The sequence below is a fragment of the Periplaneta americana genome, chromosome 14 (assembly GCF_040183065.1).
Source record: "Periplaneta americana isolate PAMFEO1 chromosome 14, P.americana_PAMFEO1_priV1, whole genome shotgun sequence".
Classification (NCBI taxonomy): domain Eukaryota; kingdom Metazoa; phylum Arthropoda; class Insecta; order Blattodea; family Blattidae; genus Periplaneta; species Periplaneta americana.
The window spans coordinates 17,778,264-17,801,858 of NC_091130.1; the positions used below are offsets into that span (position 1 = coordinate 17,778,264).

The following is a 23,595-nucleotide window of genomic DNA, read 5'->3' on the forward strand; positions in this document are numbered from 1 at the left end:
GTTTACCTAAATTACTTTATATTTATTTATTTCAAGTTATCTGAATGTTCATTTATATCATTGTATTGGATTGCCTTAATCAATTTATATTTATTCTACTTTATCTGACTGTTCACTTCTATATCGTCTTAGAACTAAGTTCCTATGTATTGTATCTATCTCAATTTTTTTTTTTTTTAATTTTACTCTTCGTCATATTGGCAGTCTGTTTTGCCAGGAAGATATTAAAATACAAATAAACCATAAATAAACGAAGTATGTCTATAGAGTAAAGAGAGATGAACAGAGGAGATGATCATGAAATCTGTAACATTCCTCATACCAATAACAGTAAAAACAATTAAATAACATCATGCAGAATTTCAGGGCTGGTATTGGTAAGATGCCACCAAGCAGAGGTAAATCGTTGAAGTGGGAGAGAATGAAATTTTTTCACCCTGTGACTGTCAACGAATTAGAATAGGTGCATGACATACTCTGTCATAATCTGAACCACGTCCAACTAGATGACTATGCCTGCACAATTTATAGCACAAGATCTCTATAAGATCTCTCGTGGCTAACGAGAAAGACAGGCTCTGGCACGAATCGTAGTCACATGATTATCATGGTCTAGTCATGGCCATCTTGACAATCTCATAATATAAATACATGTTCAAAATTCTAAAAAACAAAGGAATTACTATATTAAACTCATGTTAAACGTGTATTTATATATAAACTCGTTAAATGTTGGCCATGTTATGACTAAGAATGTGACGTCGCGCCATAGCCTGTCTTTCTCATTAGCCACGTGTTTCCACATGCCTCATAAAACGAACATTTTAAATATTTTATTTTCTCCATTAAGAGATACATTGATAAAACCATGTCCCTTTCCCTTCTAATTATGGATCACAGAATCTGTTTAAATAAAAAAATATATTGGATGTTCTCCATTATGTTAACAGAAAGCAAACATTGAAATAAATTAAAATGCTTGTAAAACTTCTAAGAAGCTTTAATTAAACACAAACATTAATACAAATAGTGTGACTAACAAACAAGCAACAATTAAATGTTGAACTAATGTTAAACTAGGAAGCAAAAACACACTTGCTAAGCTCTACTTAATCCAACCACAGCCAGGTAATATAGCACCTTCAAGTTTCATAGCAACAATCAGAGCTTTCTTCAGTTACAAGCTGGAGCCAAACGTCGGCAACACTGTAATTAACTGTCAAACGGAGGCCTACTATCCAGAACATGTGTTTGTGCTAATGCCGATTTTCAATGTAAATTAATGTTACGATACAAGTGTGTGTCGATGGAATTATGTTTGATGGAATTATGTTTGCGGTCGTGCCAAACGTTAATTGTTGATGTATTATAAACTAAATCCTGTTGGCGATAAAAACAAGACAATAAATGAAAATATGGCTGCAGTCTTTGGCAATTTTTACGGTTATTATTAAAGACAAAAGGATTGACAGTTCTTCTAAATATTAAATATTGTATAAACTACATTTTTATAGTCGTACTTGTGGTTTGTGGTATATCAGAATTCTAGCCAAACTGTTAGGTCTCGCCTGCTGTATCAATGAAGTTACGCCATTGATTTTCAAGTTCATTGTAAACAGCTGTTTTGTGACCCCATAAATGTTGCAGTTTTGAACATTCAGAATACCTGCTATACGTCAGAACTACCTATAATTTGTAGATGCATACACTCACTTTGTTGGTTTTCAAGGTTTGTTTATTAATATTATTTCTTTTGTAATAAATTAGTTATAAACATGTTTCTTTTCACTTTGTATTTACAGGATTTAAAGTTCACTGAGTTTACGCTAATTGGCACATACTTAATAGATAATGATATGTTTTGTTACGTATTATGTTTCTTCATTTTTTCATAGATCTTTATACTTGATCTTGGCCTATTTAAAATTATATTTTAGAAAATTTGTAACAAATAATTTAGGATACAGTATTGTATTCAAACTAAAACTGGCTTCCTGAGCATCTGAAATATTTATAGAAAAGCACGACAGATAATCACATGAAATTAAAATGTATATGATATCCTAGACCTTTCACGTCAGAGGTGAGACAACATAAAGCAGCAAAACATTGTCAATTTGCTACCCATATAATGGTTAATTGATTGGAATAGGGTACTGCGAAAGTACGTCGTTATTTTATTTATTTTTGGTACAAGTAACATTTCTTTAAGTATTTATTTATTTTCCCTTGTACCATCAATAAAAAACACGTATGCTTTTAATTTTTTTTTTAATTATAAGTGGCTGTATGCAAGTACTTACGCGGTATTCTGAAACTCAAATAAAATACCATTTCGGATTCCGTAATAAATTACGTACATCAATACACTGAATCTTGATCATATGCACTTAGTTTCGTATCAATTAATGTCGAAAATATACACGTGACAACGAAATCAAAGCACTAAAACGTCAAAGTCATGCCTTTATTTCGCCTCCGCTCACCTCCAGTCAGCGTTGCCAAACCTACCCATCTCCGGCTTGTAACTGAAGATGGTTCCGCAACAATACATCAAGCCTATATTAATAAATACGGAGGAGTGACAGCACAACATTAACAGCCACAAACTTGCTACCAACAACAAAGTTAATGTCTCCATAGTTGTTCAATTAAAACATCTTGTTTGTCCATTTGATATTTTGTTTTAGACATATTCATGCATCTCATAGTATCTAACATATGGTGTAAACAATGCAGACACTAGATTGGAATATTAAGAAAGCATTATAACACAATTATGTTACCAGTGTTTCTTTCAGATATACTTCCAGAGTTGCTTTCCCACCACTCAGATGTCCCCCCTCCCCCCGACGTCAATATCCCATATTATTTCTCTTTTCCCTAACGATTTACTACATAAACAAAAAGTAACACAGTATTCACAGAATCCCAATGATTGCGTGAATATGTCTTTGTTTTGTCCTCTTTTTTAGGAAATGGTTATATGCAGATAACACTAGTTGCTTATCATATAACAATCGTTGCTTTTTAACTTGCAAATAGATTATGCAAAACTCGACAGGTAACAGCAACCATATGCTTTGGCATGTGGAACTTCTAGCAAAGACATTTTGAACTTCGTGTTAGCTAAAAATTCTTAGTTCTCATCAACTGTACCTGAAACAAAGACGTATTCACGTGTCAAGACAGTAATGTTCATACTAAATAGTTTAAAATAAAATCTTGTTTAATAAAATATAACATTTAGTTTCCTGAAGTCTTCCACTCTACAGTCTGGTCGTTCTTGTTCTGGCAGCAAATTACAAAACAGTTCTGATCAGTTGATATATTAATGACTCCAATGTGATATTGTTAAATTTGTTTCATTTACTTGCAAATGGCTTTTAAGGAACCTGGTTCACATAGGCCCGCCATCAATCCCTATCTCAGCAAGATTAATCCAGTCCCTACCATCATAACCCACCTTCCTCAAATCTATTTCAATATTATCCTCCCTTCTACGCCTTGGTCTCTACAAATGTCTTTTTCCCTCAGGCCTTCCAACTAACACACTATATGCATTTCTGGATTCACACATACGTGCTACATGCCCTGCCCACCTCAAACATCTGATTTAATGTTCCTAATTATGTCAGGTGAAGAATACAATGTGTGCAGTTCTGCGTTGTGTAACAAATTTGTTTTGCCATACATTACTAAGTGCTTTAATATGTTACATTAAGGGGAGTTCCTTCTTATCACAATAATAGTAAAAATAGACTATCTTCAAGTAGTCATAAATATAATACTATTTATCAGACCTCTTTCATTTTTTTAGTGACGTGTGTATACATTTTAAGTTTTAAAATACAAAAAGAATGGTTACTCTAGAATAAGTATTTCATCTTAAAATAATTTTTGAATTTAAACATAATTTTTTTTTTTATAAATTCATACATGCCTGTGATTAGGTACACTCTATTCACTTATTATAGCACACATTGAATTGAAATTTTAGCCACTTACTGCTAATAGGTACTAAAACACGCCCTACCAAAATTATTAATATATCTGTAATATTATGGGCATAGAGCTTATACAAACTTCAACATCAAAAAATATTTTTGACAACTAAGGAAGAGACTGGTGAAGTGCTTAGTGAGGAGTGTAGCATTGTATGAGGCAGAAACATGGACATTACGACGAAGTGAAGAGAAGCGACTGGAAGCATTCGAAATGTGGATATGGGGAAGGATGAAGCATGTGGAATAGACAGACAGAATAAGAAACGAGGGTGTGTTGGAAAGAGTGGGTGAAGAAATGATGCTGAACCTGATCAGAAAGAGGAAAAGGAAATGGCTGAGTCACTGGTTGAGAAAAAAACTGCCTTCTGAAGGATGCACTTGAAGCAATGGTGAATGGGACAAGAGTTCGGGGCAGAAGAAGATATCAGATGATAGACGACATTAAGATATATGGATCATATGCTGAGACTAAGAGGAAGGCAGAAAATAGGAAAGCCTGGAGAAAGCAGGGTTTGCAGTGGAAGGCCTGCCCTTGAATGCGATGTTGTACTCTCACATTTTGATTTTATCCCTCACCCCTGCAGAATAAAATCTTCTGGAAGAAACACTGTTTATTACATGAAACATATATATATATATATATATTTTCACATAATATTATGTGAAATTTCTGAAGTACTAAAATACAATTACTGAACTGTAGTGTTGCAAACAAAACAGTCCAATATGTGATACACATTAACACTAGTACACTACATTGCACTACACTACACTACACTATTATTCCCATGTTGTCATGCTCTTAGCACAGGCATTAAGCATTAAAAGGATTGAATGTACAGTGTGACCTATAGCCAGATTGACTTTTGTAACTTAATCACTTTGGTCATTTATATTACCCATTTCTCTTATAAATACTTTTCTTTTTAGTTCAACTTAGGTAGCTACATGATGCATTATCAGAACAAAAACAAAAGTAAAGTGAGGCACTGCAGACTTTAAGAATGAATTTAACAAAAAAAATCCCGATTGCAAGTCTGCCCCTAACCTAAAACACTCAATAGGAATCTCTCTTACCAAAGTGTCTGAGGAAGAAACTATGATTAAAGCAATTAACACACAACACAAACATTCACACATCAAATTAAATGCAAAAACATGAATAATTAATTGAAGCCATCCTCAAATAAGGGTGTAACCAACAAATCTATAATATTACACGTTTCAGGAGAAAAGAAAATAATTTCAGGGGCATATTTCTTTAGCCATATATTTACTAGAAGAACCATTTGATTAATCAAGGATACAATCAGCTATTGGATGCATTCATTTTTTTTTTTATAAATGAATGCTTCAAAATCAGTTTTTCTACCAAAGTCACACATCTGATTAATTTAATGTTACACTCTTTTTCGAAGGAGGTCTTCAATTGCAATCTTAAGGTACACTTTTAGTATCTGTTTCAGATGTAAGTAATGATGTAAAACGAATAACTACAGCTCGTAAACAGAGATTCTTCAGGTAGAAAGAAAAGAAAATTTGGAAAATGTTTTTATTATCATAGATCCTAAAATTTAATGAATTCTTGCAGTCAGTAATGGTAGTAAATGTGTTTAATATTGTTCAGAAAACAACAGAATAATATATATATTTTTTAAATCACTTGTACAGTAACATAGGCAAGTCTCATGCAGTGACTAATGAGAATGGACAGTTGAAGTATCCAGCAGATTGAGAGGAGCTGAAAGAATCACATTATAAATTAAAGCAAATGCTCCTCAATCATCACTTTTGAGTGCCATATTCTCAGTTACATTGGCAACCCCTCTCCTACTTTAGACCACCAAAGTTTCATTGAAATGCCGAGTTGGTATTGCTTTTCTAAAAGTAAAGGCAATATACTTGTTGACTTGAACTAAACTCTCAGAAATTACACCATCAAAATGTGCTGAACAACTGAACAGTCTTTTGAAATGCATTAAACCGTCTGCTAAACTACATTAAAGAAAACTACCAGGAAACTTTTACCAGATGCTGTCAAACTTCTGCAGTTCATAGCGACAACTGTTAGCTGATGACGACAGATTAGAACTTCTGATGCCAATATCCTGGCTACCTTCGAGTTGTATAATTTGGCTTTGCTGTCATTCGTTGTACAACATTAATTTCCATCCCAAACAGAACAATTAAAATCTGTGATCTCAGAAGAGTATAGTCGGACCATCGGATCTGTGCCCCTGTAAGATATGCGAACTGAACTCTAATTCCTTCTCAGCCTCGGTAATTCATTTCTCTCCCTGCATTCCTATCTCTCTCTCTCTTTTCTATCTCTCTCCTTTCTGTCCCCCACTACTCACAATTTTGGCCTTCTTGCGGGACAGTTTACAATATTTGCACTAGCAGTCCAGTGTTGTCAACTCAACATGAATACTGTAGCACGGAGTGGCGAAAGAAATATTATTAAGCAAGTACGTAATAGCATTTTGCGATGAAGAGAAACAAACAGGTCAATATCTGTTTCCTATAAATCACGCAACGAAAAGAGCAACTGATATCACAGGTGAGGCTTATTTTATTTCAATTGATTATGTATTAAATTACTTACTTAACTAATACTAATAATACAACATTTTGTGTAATTTATATAGACAGGTCAGAACTCCTAATAAAGAAAATCAGGAGAGAGGGAGTCTGTGCAGGAGATGAAAAGCTAGAATCACCAGAGAAGAACAGCCCAAGGGAACTTTTAATTCTTGTAGATGATATGAACCGATGTATTTTAAGAAGAAAGATACAAGAATTTTATACCGTTCAGAAAGAAGTTTCAACATTGAAGAAATTACTGAAGCTTGCGAGAGAAGTAATAATTTCCAAGGTTGGAGAGAAAAACTACGGAAAGTGATTCGAGACATGGGATTTAGGTTTAAAAAATGTAGAAATACAAGATGTATTTTGATTGAAAGAAATAATATTGTAGCATGGAGGATCAGTTATTTATGACACTGTTTGACGGAAGTTTGGCAACATCCCTATTCGGCAAGGTTCGTGGCCTGCTGTTTGACATGGTGGGAGGAAAGCGGGTGGAATGGAGTGAGTACAGGCGTTAACTTTTCCAAGAACGATGACAGCGCTGAAGGGGCACAGATCCGATGGTCCGACAATACCTACCCATTCTTGTTAGTAAAAACATATTTTAATAAAAATAAGCAAAATTTACTCCCATTGATTAAGAGTTTACCCTGTTCGTCATCACATGAAAGTGTTGTGGGATCAAATCCAACTGAGGACAGTGGATTTTAAACTAATGAAGATACTTAACATGGCCTTCTTTGGAGGGGAATTAAAGCTGTGGGCCAATATAACAAAAAACATTCCTTAATAAGAGAACGTATGACAAAATACTGGCTGTTTCTAGGTACTGTCTTGGGGAGTAATACACTTCACCTTATACACATTCCCACAGAGAAACGCGATTTTCGACATTGTCAAAATAGCAGAGGATGTGGATACCATTCACTTTCATATTAAAAATCAGTTAATAATACATCCATATCATCACTTTTCAGATGAACAGACATATCTACAAAACATCGATTTTAGAGATATGCCAATTTTGAATACATCTGTATGTATTACATATGAAAGAATTTCAGGGGAGAGGATGGTATTTTTTAAAACTTTTTTCCTATTTGGTGTAAAATATTAATTTTTTGTATGTAGAGAGCTCATAGCTGTAGCAATTCAACCAAATATAAATATTTTGAAAAAAAAATTATTTAGGGGCCCAAATTTGAAAAAAATATACCCAATGCAGGATTGTACTAAAACTGATATATCTAAACCGTTTTTAAAGATAGATTCAAACGGTTTTTTGCAATGTATTTGCAAAAGCATGTTCTACAAACTGTCTGTAACAGAATTTTGATATTAGTCCCTACGTTTGTAAAATAAACAATTAAAATTTAATAACAATTTTCTGATTTCCTTCCTTGCAAACAAACGTATCAAATGAAATCAATTAACAAAATTATGTTACAGAGAAAAGTTTCCTAATAGTCTAAAGAATGTGTGTTCTAAATTTCATGCATGTATCTTTAATAGTTAAATTATATCCATTTTTGTCTGGCAATGTAGCAAAAAAAAAAATGAAGTTACTGGAAACCGATAAAAGTGAGCGTGTGACTTAAAAATTCATAGCGCAGGAAGTTTAAAAATGACGTCTCAACATCCGATAAGGGCACAAATACCCACAAAGTGTTATGCAATGCATTCCACACATATCAAAGAGTATTTTAAAGAAAAAAAAAATTTTTTGAAAATTTAATTTACCGGAAACAACAATAAAAGTGGGCGAGTGATTTAAAAATCCATAACGCAGTAAGTTTAAAAATGGCGACTCAACATGCGATAAGGCACAAATACCCACAAAATATTATGCTATGCATTCCACACATATCACAAACTATTTTAAAGAATTTTTTTTTTAATTTACTCATTTTTCACCAAAAAATACCATCCTCTCCTCTTAAGACATCGTATCTCTAAAATCGAAATTTTGGAGTTACATCTCTTCATCTGGAAGATGACGATATAAAAACCTTTAGTATTTCTCTTTGGGAGTTAGTATAAACTTGAAATTAAATATTATGATCTCTGTCATTCTGAAAGAATTTACTGTTGTCCACTGTTGATATAGATATTGGCTATTATTGCTGGACGTATGTAGTGATTTGTTCACTACAATTAACCAAGTGCCTTACCATACATTCCATCTCCTGTAAAATGACCATTAATGACTTCCAGAAATGTGTACTGTACACAAATTTACCATTTCTTTATCATTCTGTTTTAATAATGGAGTATATTATAGATTCCAATACAAGAATAAAATTATAAGTTGTGTACAAAAAGAACAAAAATACATAACATCATTAAACTCCATGTAGAGTAAAGAGAGCATAATGTTCCTTGATTTCTATTGCATGATTTTACATTAAAATTTAACACAGGATCTAACATGACTAAAATTGAAAAGCATTTAAAAAAAACTGTATAATGAATGTAAAAATAAAATGAACTTAGAAGCAGATGTATGTAGTTTTAGCACAATATTGTATACTGAAGTACTATCTGAAATCTGAGATATATGTGTAACATAATAAGGTATGTGAAAAGTAAACATTTCATATATATTTAGTCTTTAACAGACGAAAATAGTTATCAACAATAAACTGAATATTTTAAATTAAAAATGATTAACATCCATGTATTTTCAAACATATTTCCAAAATAAACTATATAAAGCTTAAGGTTCTGGGAAACATTCAATCCCAGCTAATAGTTTCATTGGTGAATTTCAACTTACTAAACCTATCGTAAATACTTACTGAGTACTGACCACTTAACTAGTTCACGAGTAAATCAAGGCATTGTGGAGAAAAATTGTAACATATCACTCAATTATATTGAGGCAAGAAAATATCACAGTTGCTGTGGGAACAAATGAAAAAGTAAAAATATAAAATTCTATGTGTTAGAATACAAAATAAATTATAATCGTTGAATGAAACTGATACCACAAATATGATACCAGTTGAAAAAGTAATTTTCGATTGAAACAAAACGATTTATAATAATTTAATGTACAGTCAAAGAGAACTGACTTGCATATCATGGACACTATCGAATAAATCTGATTATGAAATAACTGTTCGATATTAGAATGTAACTATCGAATAATTTATGCCATTCGATTTTCTTTTTGGTATAATTTATAAACCAAATAAGTTCATTCGATAATTTCGAGCATTCAAATTACTCAACGCTTCCAACAATCGAAATATTCGACAGCTTCGAACAATCAAATTATTCAAAAGTTTCTAATAAATGGTATTTGATAGAGACTCATTTCCATGCACGAAAAATGGAGGCCATCAGCCAGAAATGACCATCCCTGATGCATTGAACAGCATCATCTTTTAATAGACGAATTATGTACAATCTGATTTCCTGTATTATTATAAGAGGTAAGGGAAAAGTATGGCAAAATCTACAATTTATACTTCATTTTTAACTGTATTACCCAGACTGATCTAATTTACACACCCCTATTCGAATTTTGATAATTATAAAAAATAATACTGACAGGATGAATTTAAATTTTCGTCTATTCTTCATTAAGTAGTCGTGCAACTTCTTTAACGACATTGTAATTCGAATGGATATACGCTTTTGCTTCCCATAACATATTCACCAATTTCTCGTCATTTTTCTCATCCATTGCGATATCCTCTGACATCTGCGGAGTGAAGCGATAGTACGGCACACCAATCATTGAACACCAAGCTCTTGCTCGATCTACTACTCTTCCATCACTTGCTGTGGCCTGAGTACAAAATAAAGTTCAGTGTTAGAATTATGAAAACCAGTCCAAAGTATGCAGTATATCTGGAAACACATAGCAGACTGGCCCTTAAAAGAAAAGACAGTTGAGTATCACCACATTCTGACCAAACCCCTCATACTATAACATATACCAAGCAAGTCAAACCTCAGCCATTTCTCAGCACTAGTTTAACAAGCAGATTCATTTTAGTGAATAACTTTATGATATCTGGTAGAGATAAGGCCATCAGGCCTTCTCTTCTCCTCTACCAGGGGATTACAACCACAATATTAAGAAGACAATTACAATTATAATTACAATTGATATTGAATTTACAATTTTATTTATTTATTTCATCAATCTTTGTTCACGTCATGGCGGATTAGATGTGTTCCAGTTCTTAATCTGCCATCACTCTCTATATAAATATTACAAAGCTAATACATTTGAACCTATAAGTATCCTCTCTACACCCTAATAATAATGATGATGATGATAATGATAATAATAATAATAATAATAATAATAATAATAACGACTAGTTAAAACGCGGAAATTCTAGTTGAAGCAAGTAAAGCGATAGGGTTGGAAGTAAATCCCAAAAAGAATAAGTATATGATTATGTCTCATGACCAGAATATTGTACGAAATGGAACTATAAAAATTGGAGATTTATCTTTCGAAGAGGTGGAAAAATTCAAATATCTTGGAGCAACCATAACAAATATAAATGACACTCGGGAGGAAATTAAACGCAGAATAAATATGGGAAATGCGTGTTATTATTCAGTTGAGAAGCTTTTGTCATCTAGTCTTCTGACAAAAAATCTGAAAGTTAGAATTTATAAAGCAGTTATATTACCGGTTGTTCTGTATGGTTGTGAAACTTGGACTTTCACTTTGAGAGAGGAACAGAGATTAAGGGTGTTTGAGAATAAGGTTCTTAGGAAAATATTTGGGGCTAAGAGGGATGAAGTTACAGGAGAATGGAGAAAGTTACACAACGCAGAACTGCAAGCATTGCATTCTTCACCTGACATAATTAGGAACATAAAATCCAGACGTTTGAGATGGGCAGGACGTGTAGCACGTATGGCCAAATCCAGAAATGCATATAGAGTGTTAGTTGGGAGGCCGGAGGGAAAAAGACCTTTGGGGATGCCGAGACATAGATGGGAAGATAATATTAAACTGGATTTGAGGGAGGTGGGATATGATGATAGAGACTGGATTAATCTTGCTCAGGATAGGGACCAATGGCGGGCTTATGTAAGGGCGGCAATGAACCTCCGGGTTCCTTAAAAGCCAGTAAGTAAGTAAGTAAGTAAGTAAGTAAGTAATAATAATAATAATAATAATAATAATAATAATAATAATAAACTAATAATAAATATAGCTCTTGTATTTAAAACTCTTACTTTAGCTTCTTCACTCTATACTCAATCTCTTAAAAATTATTCTGTTAACTTCATTGACTACTTTTCGTAGTTTCCTATCGTATCTGGCTACTCAACATTTATAATTCCATCTCCGTTAGAGCTTTGACTTTCTCTTCCCATCTAATTTTAACTCTAAAAAGAAATTTTCCTAATTTATGCAGACTGCTGGCGTTAAGGGGACCATTCATTTTTTTATAAGCTACTATACCGTTTCTCAAATCATTCGTTGCCTGACACTTTAACGCAATATGCATTGTGTCTTCCGCTAGTCCACACAAAGGACATTTATGCTTCTCTACGTTCCCTCTCTTATTCTTGAGTCTCCAGATACCTAATCTCCACCACGCCATTCCTGTTCTCTCTTCCTTTGAGTTTAGTCTAATATATTCTTCCTGTTCCCAAAACTGCTTAACCTCCCTATAGTATTTTAGTGATCCTAGGTCTTTAATATTACTAAAAATATCTTATCTCGAAATTTCGTTTGCCCTCTCTTTTACTATTCTTCCAATAATTTTCGTGTTTATAGACCCTAGTTCTCTCCATAGCCAATTTAGACCTAATCTATTTATTTCTCGTTCCAACTCTTTCAGCCAATTTGATTTCCAATTAGCAGCTTCCATACAAAAGATATATGTTTTCATAATTGCTGAATCATTCCTACACAGAATATTACCTAAATATTTAATTTTTCTTTCTAGAATAATTCCCAGACTCGAATCGGTTCCCATCTCTAGTAATGTTGCCAGGTTAGAAGCATTCTCCGGCATTCCCAGAAATTTTTTTACACATTTTGGCTCTTACTTTACCGATGATTCTGCTGGATAACCTAATACCCTAGATCTCAATATTATACATTATTTTTGATTCAACTAGTGCATTATAGATGTTGAAAAAATTCTTCACCCCAATATTCGGCCATTTATTTAAGCATCTGTCTACTGCTTGGAGCGCATGTTTTCCTTTATTCAGTGCCAGTTCATTTTAATTTACAATTACAATAAAAATCAAAGTACTAAAAGATTACCTGATTAATAAAGACTAGACAATTTATTGTAGAAGTTAAGAACAAATTTTTTTTTTTACTTTCGTACAAATTAAACCTACAATAATTGAGTACCTCCGTGGAAAAAGGTTAGATGTAACAATTTCAATCACAGCAAGTTTTCAGTGGAATATTGTTCAATACTAGTCCCTCTACAGCAGTGAGGGAAGTGAGATTGTATTGTATTGTATTGTATTGTATTTATTAACATTCCATGGTATTCATACATGCTTACAGCAAGAATATTGAACAAGTCAAAAAACTTAATACTATTATAAAATCTTAATTTATAGTCACAGTCTAGATGAAATATATACAGACGAGATTTACAATATAGTCTACTAGTACAACACAAAGTTTTAGTATCAATTTCATGAAGTGTTATTGAATGTCATGAATTCACCTACAGAATAGAAGGCGTGAGAAATTAGGTACTTCTTTAATTTGGCCCTAAATAATCTTATGTTTTGAGTTTCATTTTTTATATCGATAGGGAGGCTATTAAAAATGTTTACTGCCATCTAATGCACTCCTTTTTGATAGCACGATAGACTTACCGATGGAGTATGAAAGTCATTTTTTTGACGTGTATTTATGCTACGAACTGTTGAATTAGTTACAAAGTTTTCACGATTACATACGAGGAAGATTATTAATGAAAAGATATACTGACAAGCCATGGGCATTATTTGTAGTTTTTTTAAAATAGCTCTACACGATTCCCTAGATTTGGCACCTACTATTATTCTAATTACTCTTTTTTGTAATAGAAATATATTGTTACTATCTGTGGAATTTCCCCAGAATATTATTCCAAAACTCATTACCGAGTGGAAGTATGCAAAGTATATTGTTTTTAAGGTATTGATATTTACTATGTTTTGCATAGATCTAATAGCAAAACAAGCTGAATTTAGTTTGGGGGTAATTTCTTTAATATGATTTTCCCAATTTAACACATTATCGATTTTTAAGCCAAGAAATTTGGTTGTTGTTGTTTCTAATGGGGATCTATTATTAATTATTGTGCTAGAAATTTGCGACGTTGAATTTGGACAGGATTTAAATTGAATTGTGTTAGTTTTGTTACAATTTAATACTAATTTATTGACTGAGAACCAATCACATATTTTAAAGAGAATTTCCTCTGTTGAGGATTGGAATGTGTTGGAGTTATTGGCTGTAATTACTATACTTGTGTCATCTGCAAATAATATGGGATGATCTACATCTTTTATTAGGGGGGCAAGATCATTTATAAACACTAGAAAAAGTAGGGGACCTAATAAAATGTGATGGTATGGAATACCGGCACTGATTTCTATGACCAGAAGACATACCGTTAGTGAAAAATGAAATACCATCATGAAAAAATGTGATCCGTAAAAATTTGTTTAGGCCTATACATTTCTTCACAACAAAGAGTAGGCTACTATCTGTTTGCTCCGTAAATCTAAACCACAGCCTTCAGGAATTGTATTCAACGCGTATTTAGACATATTTATTTGATAAGTCAATCCCTGGAATGCTTATGAGTGGCTGTGGTCTGTAGCTTGTGGTGGCCATTGTTGCCAATTTAGTGACTGTCATTTTTGTTCTTGTTGCACTTTTTATTAATAATTGAAGACCGTTTTTGCAAAACTTGCTAACTGCAAAATTTGCAAATTGAGATTTTGGTGGATTCGTTAACATAAAGCAGGCCTCTACACGGTGTTAAAGTTATCTTAGTAAAATTGCATTATTTCTCTTCATTGTAGTGTGTCAAAAGTGTGATGGTTGCACCTATAACATACTTGTCTCCATTCAGTTTTTTGTGTCTCCTGTAAAATTTCGTTTTTTCAATTAGCAAGTTTTGCAAAAACGGTCCTCAATTACGTAAGGCACTTTGAAGATTTAACATTAATATCACTTATGGATCAGCAAGTTCTAAATATAAACAAACTCACTTGGGCTTACCTCAAGGTGCAGTATTAAGCACAACACTATTCAACATATATATTAACGACCTACCACAAGAGCTGGAAAAACATGACACTAAAACAACATTCTTTGCTGATGATTTGGTTATTTGGACGGATTTGTAAAACCCGAGAGGAAACTAGTCTTAATTACGAATTCAGTGGTGTTGTAATTCCGCAAGAACAATGTTGTAAATACCTAGGAGTGTATTTAAACTCCAAACTTTCTTGGGGAGAGCATGTTGATAATGTTACAGGCAAAGCATGGAGGGCACTTCACTTTATTATGAGAATCTTGAGAAAGGCTAGCCCCAAATCGAGGGAAATAGCATATCTAACATTAGTGCGACCGTTAATGGAATACGGAACTACGTGTTGGGATCCCTATAGAATATATCAGATAAATTCCTTAGAAAGAATCCAGTATAGGGCAGCTAAATTTGTTAAAGGTAAAAGAGAAGATGGGAACGATACGATAAAAGAACTTAAATGGGAAACTTTGGAAAACAGACGTAGGAAAACTAGAATAACATCATTGTATAGAGCACATCTAGGTCAGAAAGCATGGGTAGACATAACGGCTCGGTTAGAAAAGCCAACGTACTATGGTAGGAACGCTCATGATTCTAAAATCAAATGTAGGAAACAGAAAACGGATGTAGGTAAATTCTCATTTTTAAATAGAACTATAAATGATTGGAATGACCTACCTGCAGCGGTCTTTGAAGGCTGTCCTTCCTTAAGGAGATTCAAGAATAATTTAAAGAGTTGTGTATAAAGTGAAAATTAAAATTAAGGTGACATTCAACATTTAATTTTTTAAGGTGACATGTATTTATCTAGCCTGACGAGTTTACTTCCTTGGTTTGAATTGTAAATTATTTAAAAATAGCGTGTAAGAGGGCCTTAGACTAGAAATGTTTAGTTTAAATGTAGTTCTGTTATAAGTACAGTATGCATAAGGATGTAATTATTTGACTTATTTGAACTGTTGTATCAGTGAAGCGAGGTGAGTCAGTGAAGTTATGGTTTTACAGTGCAGTGAACAGTTCCGATCAGTGATAATTTATAGCGTCAATGAAATGTGTTCTATAGTGTCAGTGAAATGTGTTACAGAGTGTCAGTGAAATGTGTGCTAAAGTGTCAGTGAATGCGTCATAGTGCCACTACAGGGAATGAGATGAGTGTAAAGTGAAAGACTATTGAAACTTATGTAGGACCTATACATAATTATGTAGGTTGTGTTGTAAAATTAGGTGTTCTATTTTATGTTTTATTATTATTGTGTTAAATTGTATTGTGTATTCTTATTGTATTGTGTATAAAATTGTATATGTGTTGTAAATTGTATTATGTATTGTAAATTTTACTGTGTATTGCTTATCATTTTAACTGTGTATTGTTAATATTGTATATACCACTGCCACTGGGTGCTTGCCCACTTGCAGTGTAAATAAATACATACAATAAATACATACATACATAAAACCAACGCAGTAGAGAAACTTCAAAATTCCATCCAGTCATCGTTAGTGGCACTTGAAATTTGGTGTTCAAATAATATGATGTCAGTGAACACAGAAAAAACAAACTTTCAACTCTTCTCATTAAGAAAGAAACGAGTGAAAATAAATCTAAACTATAGAGATGATAAGTTACAAAGAACTGAAAATGCAAAATACCTGGGTATACATTTCGACAATAAGCTCACATGGAGAAATCACAATGAACAGATCAGCACAAAGGCAACAAATCATTTTAAATTACTAAAAAGACTGGCAGGAACGAAATGGGTAGCTCAAGGAGTACACTCAACACAACCTACAACACATACATAAAGCCTATCTTAATGTACTGTGGTGAAGCACTAATAACCTCATCAACCACAAATAAACAGATATTAGAACGCACTCAAAACCAAGCTTTACGTCTCATCACTGGTGCAATCAAAACTACTCCAATTGAAGCTATGCAAATAATCACATCTAATAAACCAGTTGTAACAGATCTTGAAACACAAGCCCTTTTAACCTATGAAAAATTAAGAAGGCTTCCAAATTGGGATAAATGGAGTAAATACAAAGATTCTAAATTTACATTGAGGACCCAAAATGGATACATACAAGAGGTAGAAAAGCTTAAGCAAATTCTAGAAATACCAAGTGAAAAGGAAAACTTGAGGAATCGATATAATCCACTCAATAACTTCAAAGTAGATTGCTGCCTCGATCTTGATGAAGTCTTCAACAAAAAAGATATAAATCCAGAAATAGAAAAAGTCATTGCCCTACAAACAATGACTAGAAAATATCCACAAAAGGACTGGTTGTACATTTACTCTGATGGATCTCTCATGGATCAAAATGAAGGAGCTGGAGCAGGAGCTACTTGCCAATACTTTTCTCTTTATAAAAGTGTTGACAAGTACACAACAAATTTTGATGGCGAAGTTGAAGCCATTTATACATCACTTCAAAATGTATTTGTTTGGCTAAACCAGTGCAAAAACATAGTCATCCTGTCTGACTCCAAAGCTGCAATCCAGTCCATCAGCTCAACTACATCCCCTAAAATGGAAAAAGTAAAAGAAATTCATTGCATGGTAAAACAAATTCAAATGCTAAATAAAAAAGTGATCTTCCAATGGATCCCGGCCCACTGTGGTCTGAACGGTAATGAGAAAGTGGATATGTTAGCAAAGAAAGGAACTTAAATCAACTTAAAAACAAATTTCAAGTTCCCATATGAATCAATAAAGCGAGTCATAAAAAGAATAAGTTACAGCGAAAAGGCAAAACATCAAAATTCAAAATGGAAAGTATCATTCAAAGATCCAAAACTAATTCCTGATCTACCTCGAAAATCTGCCGTGGCCATGTTTAGATTGATTACTGGTCATGATTGCCTCAGTAAACACCTCCATCGTATTGGAGTACGGAATTCACCTAAATGCTTACTGTGCACCAGAGAAGAGGACATGGAGATGGAGCACCTGGCTAATTGTGAAACTCTTAGGACATTTGTGGACCTTCCATCAAAATATTGGGAAGCAAGAAGGATGATGACTTCATTGTTAAATCCAGAGCAAAAAAAAAAAAAAAAAAAAACACACACATACACACACACACGCACACGCACGCACGCGCGCACACACACACACACACACACACACACACACACACACACACTAATATCACTCAATAAAAGAATTGTATTCCAATGGATACCATCCCAGCCGTGGGAATGAAGCCGGATGGTCTATGGTGAGTGCTTGGCATCAACCCCTTTGATTTGATTACCCCCCTTTGATTTGATTACCTGGTTGGGTTTTTCCGAGGTTTTCTCCAACCAAAAGGCAAATGCCGGGTAATATTTTGGCGAATCCTCGGATCTCACCTCATCTCACTACATCTCGCCAAAATATTGCACAAAATTGTAAAAATTGTAGAAAATTACTAAATTGTAAATCTATAAAAATTTGTAAAAATTGTAATTGTAATATTGTAAAATATTTGACTTGTTCCACATCTTAAAGCTTCATTGCTCATGTAAGATCTATGGAATAAAATAAATGAATGAATGAATGAATGAATGAATGAATGAATGAATGAATGAATGAATGAATTGTGGAATCCTGGGAAACGAGAATGCGGATGCTTTAGCAAAGAAGGGCAGCACTGCTACTTACAGACCTGTTACTAAATCTACGTATTACTCTGTGAAGAGATTTATTAAATCTACATACTTAGACTTCAACAAACAAAATTTGATAACTCAATCCCAAGGGAAAAAATGAAACTCTCTGCATCAAAATCCACATTTAATTCCCGATTTACCACGAAAATCGTCTGTAGCTGCATTTAGATTGGCAACAGGCCATGATTGTTTGGCTAAACACCTGCATAGAATTGGAACATATCAGTCCCCTAACTGCCCATTGTGCAACTCAAACCAAGAAATGGATTCGGAACACCTCAAAATCTGTGCTTCAGTGGCTGGCCATGATAATATCTTTGAAAAATATTGGAGTGCAAGAGGTCAAATGACTTTATTGTCAAACGCTTGGCATTAGAAAACAACAACAACATTATTTTAAATGATGTCTCAATGTACATTGTAAAATAATCTAGTAAATAACTGAAGTAACTTGAAATTATTTTATTAAGAAATTTTGTGTTGCTTAAGCTTAAAAGATTCGCATTACTGATTGTAACGAAACAATTTATTGTAGACATCATTTATGTGTCTGTTATAACGAAGGGGGTATGCCTTTTTTTAAATCGAGGTAAGCCAGGGGAAAATCTTGGGGTAGCATACTGCCTCTGGTTTTTCCCCCACTTCCCTTCACTGCTCTACAGGATTCCAAGTGATCTAAGAGAAATTTCGTTTTGAAACATACTCATTTCTTATATCAATACACAGCAGAGTCCATATAGACCAGTTTCTGTCAGATGCTTTTATAATTCAATGCGGGCTAAAGCAAGGAGATGCACTATCACCTTTATTTTTTAACTTTGTTTTTGCTTTAGATTATGCCATTATTAAAGTCCAGGATCACAGAGAGGGTTTGGAATTGAACAGGTTGCATCAACTGCTTGTCAATGCGGATGACGTGAATATGTTAGGAGAAAATCCACAAACTAATAGGGAAAACACAGGAATTGTTGGGATTACGCGTAAGAAAGAAGTTCTAACAATGCTTTTCGCCATTAGCGAATCCCTGTCTCAGAGTATGATAATTGATCCCACCATCAGGTTTGAAACATATAAAGGACAGCCTGAAGACATTCATGAGGAGAAACGAGCAATCTGTGTTCCAACCATCCCGTATTATAAAGATAAATACCAACTTCACGATATCAGTGTTACGGGATTGATGTTTGGAGCAAGTGGAACAATACCTAACTTCTCTTCTCAATTCTGTAAGACCCTAGGACTGCACAAATCGTTTCTGAATGAACTGGCCCTCCCCATAATTAGAGAGTCAGTCAAACTTTTATGGAACCACCTATATGGACTCTAATTCAGTGTACTGAAAAAACTGACACACCATTATCATTTTTCTTTTTCTTATTAGCTTTCATTGCTTCTTTACTTGTAACTTTTTTATTCTGTACACTGCCATTGTTTGTTTATTTGTTTGTGTACTTGTTTACCCTTTTCCTTACTCTGTTATCTTTCATCATCTATTTGTTCTTGTATTGTTTTGTATGCTTCGTCTAATGGCAGCCTCTAATTTGAGGAAGCTCTAGTAAATAAATAAATAACAAATTAGAATGCATAATTAGCTTCACTGGACCGATGTGATTAATCCAGCTGTGATTTATAGCGCACTAATATCTTTATCGCAGGCGGTGATATCAAGTCCACACGTCACAGGCATGAAATGTATCTATTGCATTCGATTCAGTGATCTGAAATGTGTTACTGACAGACTCTCGAACCTGCACACAACAATGTGTGTAAGATCCATCGTGTTATAAGAATATGTTGGGCTGCAGATCAGATATTTGGGGATAGACTAACTGTACCAGCATTTCAATGTACACAGTTCCTTTTGCTATTGTCTCATAGAATAAGAATGACCTGACAATCCTGTCTTCCATCATACATTCAGTTACAGGCTATTTCAAATGTGTTCATGTCGGATGTGTAGATTTTGCAATCCCCATATCTGAACATCCATAAAGCGTCTGTAGCCACAACATTCGGAACTACTGCTACCACGAAGAAAAATGACACTAAATTACTTAATTACGTATATTATACATTTATTTTCAAGTCACCTGGTCGACTAGCAGTGTCCCAAGTGCTGATATTCCAATTGCTAGTCGGGCTGTATCCCAGAGGCTCTCTGGACGGAAGACATCTATCTCCTTCAGCTACAAAAAATAAATAAATATTCAGTACATCTCTGCACATTTATTGTATTAATCACTCTATGCATAAATGACAATGCCTACTTTGTTTCGTTCCATTTCCATAAACAGATGATAGTCGTGATAATAGTTCCACAAACAGAATTAATGACAATAGTTCCATGAACATAAGTAGTGACAATATTACCACAAAAAAGAAATAGTGATAACAGTTTCACAAACGAAATCAGTGACAATAGTTCCATGAATTGAGTCATGGTTATAGTTCCAAACACAAGTAGAAATAATAGTTTCACGAACAGAAGTTGTGACAATAGTTCCATGAACAGAAGTCGTGACAATAGTTTCAAACAGAAGTAAAGATAATAGTTTCAGGAACAGAAGCAGTGACAATAGTTCCATGAATAAAAGTCGTGAAAATAGTTTCAAACAGAAATAGGGATAATAGTTTCACGAACAGAAGCAATGACAATAGTTCCATGAATAGAAATCGTGAAAATAGTTTCAAACAGAAGTAGAGATAATAGTTTCACGAACAGAAGCAGTGACAATATTTCCATGAATAAAAGTCGTGAAAATAGTTTCAAACAGAAGTAAAGATAATAGTTTCACGAACGGAAGCAGTGACAATAGTTCCATAAATAAAAGTCGTGAAAATAGTTTCAAACAGAAGTATAGATAATAGTTTCACCAGTGACAATAGTTCCATGAATAGAAGTCGTGACAATAGTTTCAAAAAGAAGTAGAGATAATAGTTTCACAAACAGAAGCAGTGACAATACTTCCATGAATAGAAGTCGTGACAATAGTTTCAAACAGAAGTACAGATAATAGTTCCATGAATAAAAGTCGTGAAAATAGTTTCAAACAGAAGTAGAGATAATAGTTCCAAACAGAAGTAGAGATAATAGTTCCAAACAGAAGTAGAGATAATAGTTCCAAACAGAAGTAGAGATAATAGTTCCAAACAGAAGTAGAGATAATAGTTCCAAACAGAAGTAGAGATAATAGTTCCAAACAGAAGTAGAGATAATAGTTCCAAACAGAAGTAGAGATAATAGTTTCAAACAGAAGTAGAGATAATAGTTCCAAACAGAAGTAGAGATAATAGTTCCACGAACAGAAGTCGTGGCAATAGTAATAACAGTTACTCATTGATAATCGTGAAATGGTAAAATAATAATATACACAAAATTATCGCTACTTCCACAAATAGTAGTAGCAATAATAGTTCCACAATTCCACAAACTAAAGAAGTGGTTAACAGTTCCACAAACTGTAATAGTTCTGCAAACAGAAAGAGTGGTTACTATATATTTCCGTCACTGAATACACACATAACAGTAAATTGTTTGATATCTTTACAAAAACAGAAGTAACGATAATATTTTTATATCATTCTATAAGTAATAAACAAGTTACTTAAATGTTTTACTCCGAAATTAGGCTGAGGCATCAATTTTAGATTCTGCTTCAGGCGAACATAATGCAGGTAATGTAATTAATCAACCAACAACAGGTTAAATACAATTAACAGTTGCAGTTGCTTACCTGAGTGACAGGAACCAGTCCAGTTCCAAGTGAAACTACCACTGTGGGAGGTCGAACTTCAGATAATCGCCCAGATGCTTTCAAAGCAAGATTATATTCATGTATTTCTGTCAAGGCATCTAATGTTGGGTTGTTAGCTACTAGACCACCATCTAAGAAACGTCCAAATGCCCTAGAACAACGATCATACATAAACTCTGTAAATATGAAATGTAGACGTGTGTTGCACATGTGCACTTTGTAACCCTACTCTATATTACAAATTACCAAAGATGATCTATAAAATTACACCACACTGAACATGTAAGTGAAAGAGCAACCAACAGATTTAAACAGTTCAAATGGCTAGCTGGTACAAAACGAGACACCTCAAGACTAACATTAAACACAACATATTGTACATACAGTAGCGTGCAAATTAATCCGAACACAACATATTTTTACATTTTCTGTCATTGTTGGCCTCACAGCTGCTGATATCGCTTTAATTGATATCTGTAGTACGTGTAATTCCATTGTTGAAGGTATGTCGTTATTATTTTTTTTATAATATGTGACATTTTGCCTGTCGTTTTGTACTTATAAGCATTTCAGTTGTGTTGAAGACTTGATACTCCAATCCTGTGTACATTCTGTCGTCTTCACAAATGGATACAACTCCACGAAAACGGTCTAAAATTATAACATTAGCAGAGCATTCTTCTATGACACAGAGGCAAATTGCTGCAGAATGTCACATCGGTTTGGCTACTGTTAATTCGATCATAAAAAGATACAGGGAGACTGGATCCATCACACCCCAGAAAAAAGGAAACTGTGGCCGGAAAAGGAAGACTTCAACTGCAGATGATCGTTTAATTGTCAGGAAAAGTAAATTAAATCCTAGACTAACTGCTGTCGACTTAACCCGCGAGTTAATGGCTACCACTGGGGCGAATATTCACGTCACAACAGTGCAGCGTAGGCTCTTGGAAGCTGGACGAAGGGCTCGTAAGCCTATTAAGAAGGAACTGCTAACCTCTGTTATGTGCAAAAAAACGCTTAATGTGGGCAAAATTACATCAACAATGAACAGTGAATGACTGGAAGAATGTACTTTTTTCTGATGAGTCTCATTTCGAGGTCCATGGCCACCGTGTTTCTTACGTACGGAAAGGATCAGAAAAAGTAACAGCAGCTCATGTCAATAACGATATGTAAAGTCGATATTACGCATTCTGATGTTATTTGTGTATAATTGACCAATGGCGTTCTCTCATGAGTACAAGGCAGCCAACATAAACACAGGTTAACCAACTTCGAAATTTCAACTGAAACATTTCATTAGGTACGGT

At 33.9% G+C, this 23,595-nt stretch overlaps 1 protein-coding gene across 2 annotated transcripts in view; it reads right to left on the reverse strand.

Annotated features, from left to right (window-relative positions):
- Positions 1-979: 979 nt before the first annotated feature.
- iPLA2-VIA (calcium-independent phospholipase A2 VIA) overlaps positions 980-23,595 on the reverse strand; it is a 64,513-nt gene continuing 41,897 nt past the window's right edge. For both annotated transcript variants that reach the window (XM_069845054.1, XM_069845055.1), the window contains exons 11-13: positions 22,262-22,433; positions 20,618-20,713; positions 980-10,392 (exon numbers count right to left, since the gene is read on the reverse strand). In XM_069845054.1, coding sequence (XP_069701155.1) covers positions 10,174-10,392; positions 20,618-20,713; positions 22,262-22,433 — 487 coding nt within the window. In that variant the 3' untranslated portion in view covers positions 980-10,173. The remainder of the gene's footprint in view (positions 10,393-20,617; positions 20,714-22,261; positions 22,434-23,595) is intronic.